This window comes from Branchiostoma lanceolatum, chromosome 9 (genome assembly GCF_035083965.1).
Source record: "Branchiostoma lanceolatum isolate klBraLanc5 chromosome 9, klBraLanc5.hap2, whole genome shotgun sequence".
NCBI lineage: Eukaryota > Metazoa > Chordata > Leptocardii > Amphioxiformes > Branchiostomatidae > Branchiostoma > Branchiostoma lanceolatum.
The window spans coordinates 16,703,514-16,711,044 of record NC_089730.1 but is presented as its reverse complement, the minus strand read 5'-3'; the positions used below and the strand labels follow the sequence as shown (position 1 = coordinate 16,711,044).

General features: G+C 40.3%; 1 protein-coding gene across 1 annotated transcript; it reads left to right on the top strand.

Moving 5' to 3' along the window:
• The first annotated feature begins 431 nt into the window (after positions 1-431).
• LOC136441814 (tRNA methyltransferase 10 homolog B-like) lies at positions 432-6,562 on the top strand. Its single transcript, XM_066438324.1, has 7 exons — positions 432-528; positions 993-1,138; positions 1,325-1,480; positions 1,991-2,069; positions 2,472-2,539; positions 4,857-4,974; positions 5,247-6,562. Exons 2-7 carry the CDS (start codon positions 1,127-1,129, stop codon positions 5,546-5,548), a joined length of 735 nt encoding a protein of 244 aa, XP_066294421.1. The 5' UTR covers positions 432-528; positions 993-1,126; the 3' UTR covers positions 5,549-6,562.
• The last annotated feature ends 969 nt before the right edge of the window (positions 6,563-7,531 follow it).

Here is a 7,531-nt window from a genome sequence, read left to right as displayed (position 1 = left end):
ATAGTGAATTTCCAGTACTGATGGTTTGCCAATAGCTAACTATTGTGGTCTCGTTCTACAGAAAAGACAGTGCAGGAAGAGACTGAGGTACCTGCGCATCTCTGAGACCCGTCGGCTTCATAGGAAGGACAAAAAGAAGGAGGCTCAGCAGAGAAAGAAAGGAAGGACAAAGGTAACAATGGAAATCAAACATAGAACATAAGACGTTTTGTCAAACTAGTATGATCTTTGTATGATCAGGCTATAGCAGATAGCACATAATTATAAGTTGAAGTCCTTTTATTTTTTTCAGCATAAAACTGAAAAGTGTTTTAAGATATCACATTATTGAGTTCCATAAAATCTGGGATTGCAAATAAAAAAAGTACTTTATTGTGACCAGCTATCTTGTATAATTAGATTAACATTCATACCAGTAATGTCCGTTTTTGTTGCAGCTTGAATCTGAAGCCAAAGAGCTTCAAGGGGAAGCTGAAGACAGAACAGCAAACCAGCCTCAAGAGTGTGCTGCACTACCAGCATCAACAGGTAGGTGGTGCTTACTCTCCAAGCAGAGGATGGGTTCCGGCATGTTTTTGACGTGTTTTTAGGCGTTTTTGTCGGCCTTTCTCCTTTTTCATTTTTTTTTTTCTCTATAAACAAAGAGAGGGTTTATAGAGATTTAAAAAAAATGAAAAAGTAGAAAGGCCGACAAAAACGCCTAAAAACACGTCAAAAACCTGCCGGAACCCATCCTCTGCTTGGAGAGTAGGTGGTGCTGGTAATTCACTCACTGTTGAACGCATTGATCGTACATGTATTTTTAGTTGACTACTGTTTTTTATGTATTCCACAAAATTGACCTTTTACTTAGCTGAAACAGTCTTCATTTTTTACATTTCTCTTGTAGTTAGATTATTTGTATAAAAAACAGGACTCAAAATACTGGGTGCATATGCACTTCTGTGCACCTAAAATTGAAGCTGTACATCTAATTTTCTTTGCTTTGCTAGATACTGCAGCAGGGAACAAGGAGGGGCACACACATGTGAGCAAACTGGAACGTCAGAAACGCATAAGGAGAAAGCTGGAAAAGGCCAAGGAAAAAGGACTACAAGTGGTTCTAGACTTGGGCTTTGGAGAAAAGATGACACAAAAGGTTGGTTATGTTGAATTATCTCAAACCTACTTACAGATGAGTTTTTTTTCTGCCTTACAATGTCCAGAGTCCTATGCTAAAAGTTACTCAAGCAACTGAATATTGTAAACTGTCAGACGTTTCAGATAGCATCTGTTTGTGACTGTAGTTTTAATCTTTTATGGTAACTCGCCTTTGTTCTTTCAGGAAGCGTCACGACTTGCAGGGCAGGTTGGAAGAGTTCACGGCGCCAACAAGTTGTCGGAACGTCCGTTCCACGTGTATCTGACCAGTTTGGTTCGGAGCAGCATGCTGTACCAGGAATGTGTGCGAAGGAATGACGGCTTCCTGCACTACATAGGGGTCAGTTCGCTTTGATTATTAGAGGAATAGAAAGGGAAGAGAAATTTGAATCTAGCATCTAACCATTTTGGATCATACAGGTGACGTTAAGGCGGCTGCCCTGTGTACGAGGGAGCTTTAGGGGTAAGTCTCAAGCATCAAACCTCTGCACGTAAAAGAACCTAACACACTTATCTAAGAGAAAATATAGCACTTTGGTACATACTACTGCAATGAAACTATGTTTTCCATGTGCATAATAATCAAAGCTACAAACGTATGTTTGCACATCTTGGTATCTACTAATTGTCTATAGTTATTAAGAATATGTTCTTACATTAAAAGAGATCTGCCAGGATAGAAACCTTGATATATTATAATAGGTTTATGTTTAGAAAAAGCAGGTCTACTTTGGGATAGTAAATCTCTCCTTGAATTTTCTCTCTTTCTGGGTCTATTTGAAGAATAGCTTTTGTAGTTAAATAAAGTACATGTATCTATTTATCAACCACTGTTTTGGATCCTACACAGGTTGAGCAGACGTCAAAGCATTTTCTGGAAGTCTTTGACAAAGAAGATGTGGTGTACCTCTCTCCGGATTCTCCAAATGGTACAATTTTTTCTTTCTTCACTATATTCTAGGTTTGATTGTAATGATTGTTAAATGGGTGTAGTCAATCTTCTATTCTTCCTTTTGGAACTGTAAAGGGTAAAGGTAGTCCCATAGCCATTGTTATCCACTGTGTCTAGGGCACAGTATTGGAAGGCGGAGCCCATCCCTCTCCTTCCACCGCCTTTTACCTCCCAAACTTAAACCAGGTACCCATTTTACACCTGGATGGAGTGAGGAAAGTTGTGTAATGCGCTTTTCCCAGGGACACAACATCAGTGACACCATCAAGGGATTTGAACCAAGGACCTCTGGTTTCTGGGCCAAACACCCTAAACGTTACACCAACAAGATACATGTACCACAAGAACTGTATGTTATCAGAAAGACTTTTTCTTTCAGATCTTCTAGAGCTGGATAACAAGAAGGTGTATGTCATTGGAGGACTAGTAGATGAAACAGTGCAGAAGGTAAGTCGAACATTCTGTTATCATTTAGGCCATGTTGATTTGATTAAATGGATGACATCCTCTGGGGACTCCAAAACTGATGCGAGCCTGCAAATTAAAAAAACTTTTTTTTTTAAAAAGCCACCTCCTTATGAAATCTAACGGGGGTTGCCCGAACTTAGGACGCTCCCTAACTTAGGACTGACTTTTTAGTGATCTTGTTATGCATAAGTACGCCGTGTTTGTGTCCACTGACTATGCTCATAAGGAAGATAAATAAACCAAGTCCATGCACATAATTTTCATTTGCATTCAAAATATATGTGTACATATTCATTCCTTGTTTTGTCGAGAATAGTATTTTGACAATAATGATGGCAACGCTGAGTAGAGGGTCACTGTGTAGCTAGACGGCCCGACACCTAAATATACGACCTGTGCCAAGCAGATATACAACTATCATACACATAAGAAATATAACTTCATAAAATACACAAAAATTGGGTCTTTAAGTGTTTCTTGAGAAGAAAACCGACCAAAGAAAACAACGTAAACATCGCTGCCGTCTGGCAACGTTGTTTTCCCGCCATTTTTGGGGGCCGCGATCGTGGCGGACGGCGATTCAACGCACAGCTTTGTAACGCTCTAACATGTGATTGGTACCGTCTATGAAAAGGAAACTGAATACACAGATGGCGAAGATATTTCCCAATAAGTAGACGGAGTATTGTTGATGTAAGCGGTGTCGTTTTTTCGTAATGATTTTGTAAGTCGGGTCGCATGCAAGACGTACGCCGGGCCGCGCGCAAAGTGCGTAGTAGCCTATTTCCCGCCAAAACATGAGCTGGGATGCGCTAGATATAGCCCTTCTCACATGACGTTAGAAGTGCACACAGTCAAAATTTTCCGGTCAAAAGAAAGCTAGAATATAGCAGACTTCAAGCCTTATTTACATTTCCCTAACTTCATCACCAACTTCCGAAGAGAGCAAAATTACCAAAGCGTAGTAAGTTAGGCACACTATCTGGTGTAGCACTAAATCAGAAGGTACATTCGTGAAAACGTCTCACAGCGTTTGCCGCTTGTAACTCGGAGCGTGAAGGGCCCATGAACATTATGAATACATTTCTTGTCCATGTATGTTCTTTAGATGAATGTGTTCAAAATTCATTCATTAAAGGTGCCCTAAGCGATTTCAGGGGGTAAAACTTGAAATATTCTGGAGAAGGCAATTGTATTTGGTGAGGTTGCAATTTACATTTACTTCCCTATATTAGCACATCTGCATCATTATTTCATACTTTGGGCGTTTAAAAATAGCTCAGAAGCAAGCCACAAAAGGAGTATTTTATTTATTGGGTCCCCCCAAAAATCAGCCCAGAATCCAGCCGTAACCGTTTTTTGTCGACAATTTTCGGTAACTTCCGGCCACGTGACGTCACAATGCCCAAGCACATTGAGCCATGACCACGTGATTATTTCTTTGGAAGCGTTCGGGACTTGTCGGTCAGAATCGTGCATGTTCGGAAGATTTGAAATGATGGCTGGCCTCCAAGTGCTCAGATTTTCAATGAGTTCCTATTACACAACGACATCACATTTTTGCTCCATGATGGTCGATATGCGACGGGATAGTGTTATCTAAACTTACTATGGATAGAAATCAGAAAAAAAAATGATTTTGAATATATGACTTTCAGTGCCCTAATATTGCTTAGGTTGCCTTTAAAACATGACCATTCTCTGGCAACCAGCAATGGAACGCCGTGAGTTAGAGCGCGTAAAAAAACGTCCTATGTTTGGGCGACTCCCGTTATGTGGTCAGGAAGGATAAACAAAATAAAACACACAGAGAATTGTATACCAAACAATAGATTCTTTATCTTTGTTCTTTCACAGCTTCTTCTTTGACTTTGGCATTCTTTGACATTAGTATCTGCTTTTCGAAAATTTTTATTTGCATGTGTTTTCTCATTTTGCTGCTTTGTAGGATTTACAGTACGGCTAAAAACTTTTTAGGGACACGGTGAAAAATCTATGCGCACTGATGTCATCCGTATCATGAAATTAACATGGTCTTACTTGAACAACGATATCAGATGATAAATGGAAGGTAAAAATAGCAATGTTTCGAAAAATGTGCTGAAGGGGTCTAGACATTGGGACATAATTGTGTTTATGTTCTTCCACATTTGCTCTTCTGCAAAGTTTGGACCACAAAACCACAGTTTTCACTAACACTTCAAGGTTTTAATTCAACATGGCAGAGACTTGTTAATCTGCTAATATACAGGTATAGATATAATCTTGTAGACTATTTACTTGTTTTTGTTTTCAGAATGTGACCATAACACAGGCCAGAGAAAAGAGTCTACAGACAGCTAAACTACCCATAGATCTCTTCATGAAGAGAGAACCAGGAAGCAAGGGGAACAAGATCCTAACAGTTAACCAGGGTGGGTGTTACAAACGAAATAAAAACTTTAGGTAGTTACTAAGAAGTAGTAATAGTTTTACTGTAGTTGTATATGTAGTTACTGTTGCAGTAGTAGTAGTAGTAGTAGTAGTAGTAGTAGTAGTAGTAGTAGTAGTAGTAGTTTTAGTAGTGCACCAAATTTGAAGAATTAACACCAGATTCGGAAGTTGGAATTGCAGATATCGATGTCTATTACATACATGCACCACTTCTTTTTTTCATGCAAGTTGTATTTTGTCATTGCCTCCCCAGTGTTTGAGATCTTGCTGAAGTTTTACGTGACCAGAGACTGGAGGGTGGCTCTCCCCGTCGGTCTGCCAGAGAGGAAAAGTTTTGTCCTGAAGCCTAACGACACTCTGCCACCCGATGTGCTCAAACAACAAGGAGTCTTTCCTCCTGGGTACGACAAGGACAGCGACTGGGGAGAAGACACATCAGAGGATTCCAAAGAATACACAGGAAGGGACACTGCCAAACATAGTCCCGACATCAGTGAACGTTTGAATTCTATTTCTATTTCTACAACAAAGGACAATGATGATATCGCAAGCTGAAGGCATCCTCCAACATGCTTAACCCTCTCCCTGCTGCCTAACTCTGTAACCAATAGGGAATGGGGTGCCAAATGGCTACTTCAGTGTGCTAAAGGTTAAACTAGTGGGAGTGCCATTCTGGACATGACAAGAATAGCTATTGTGGAGAAGTGATATCGGAGGATTGCATAAAAGAGATGCAGTAAAGGATAATGCGAAACATTGTCCGAACATATGTTCCGTAATGGCTCAGGGTGTTTTGCCCAGAACCTTAAGGTCCTGGGTTCGAATCCCCTGACATGCCTTGTTGACGTTGTGCCCTTGAGAAAGGCATGTTACACGAATTTCTTCACTTCATTGAAAATAAGGAGCTAGCTTTGGTTAGGGACGTCCCTCGGATAGGACGTTAAATGGAGGTCCTGTATTTGAGGAGCGCCACACCTCAAGCACATTAAAGAACCCACCACACTTATTGAAAAGAGTAGGGGACCTTCCCGGTGTGAGTGGATCATAAATAAGTCTGTCCAGATATTTGTTATGTCATGAGGTGGTTTACCAGGAATGTAATACAAACAAACTAACAAACATCAGAGAGGGTGTAGATCTTGATTCCATATCTACAGCACAAGACAACAATGACAACACGACTTGGAGTCAGTAAAAAAAGATTCCCAAGTGACCTTTTTGGGTGAAAAGATGTACAAACCTGACCTAAGATGTTGGATATAAGCTGAATTGGAAAGTGTGAAACATTTTTAAAGATATACATGAAACAATACATGGAACTGTGTAGTCAATATTGTGAAATACTATGATGTACAGATGATTTCAGATCTTTGGACACAATTGTCCAAAATGTTGCATACATGTCTTATCTGTCATGCTTACAGAAATAAAAGTGTATAAATAATCTTTAAGTGTGATTGCAGTTGTACAATTCTAGTAGGGGAAGGCCAAAAGGCCAAGTAACATACAATGTATAGTATGTTGTCTTCAGTTTGTTCTATTCTATCTAATAAATACCTTTAATTGTCAGTCTCTAGAAAATACATGTATTCTGTGCCTAGTTCTAAATCTAGATCAAAAGAGATGCTTGGTTTCATCTGTCATTTTCATCCCACAATGGTCTTTTTAAAGCCTTTATTAGGGAGACAGAAACATGTGTACGTGTCCTGGACAGGACTACAATACTGCTAAATCTAGCACACACAAAAATCAGAGAATAAAAGGAACACAGTGGAAACAATATCTTCTTCTAAGAGGAAAACATATGGTAGTGTCATCTAGGAGTCTCTAATTGCAGCCCTTCAAAGGCTGTTACTTCCTACCACTCTACACAACATACGGCCTTGTGTTTACCGTCCCAGTCTTAAAGCCAAATTTCTGCCCCTGCCAAATAAACGCCCCAACACTGCAAGGGGATTTCCAGTATACCTCAGGTGGGAGAAGTGTGTCACACTAGCTCTTGTGGTGTGGTGATTTTCAAGCAGAAGTCTGATCGAAATTAATGAGGAGGAGTCGCGTTGTGGAGGCTAACCCTAACTAGACCCTAATCGCTTACCCTAAACATATCCCCAACCATACACGCACTACCTTGCGAAGCAGTAATTTGGCGGGGCAGAAATTTGGCGTTATACCGGACGTTTGCGTCTCTCGCATACATTTCCTTATCAATCGACTTGTACATATCCGTAGACCTACAACAGATTATCCGGTCCCGACCTTTCCGCTGAATTTAGTCCAGTTTAATTTGGGGAAGGTCGCTCAGGACCAAGGACGGATCTCAAAAGGGGATCAAATTAAGCCACGAATGCCAAATACGCTGGTCTATTTCCAAACGCCTTGAGATCTAACGTGTCAGATATCTAGAGTAACGTTTGGTCATCGCAGCCCCCATCTCACTGGACCCGCGACACTTTGGCGACCGAGCGATTTGACACCGCGCTAAATGAATTTCATCGATAAAAAACAAATCTTTTTACACTTTGTGTGATTTGTTGTCTT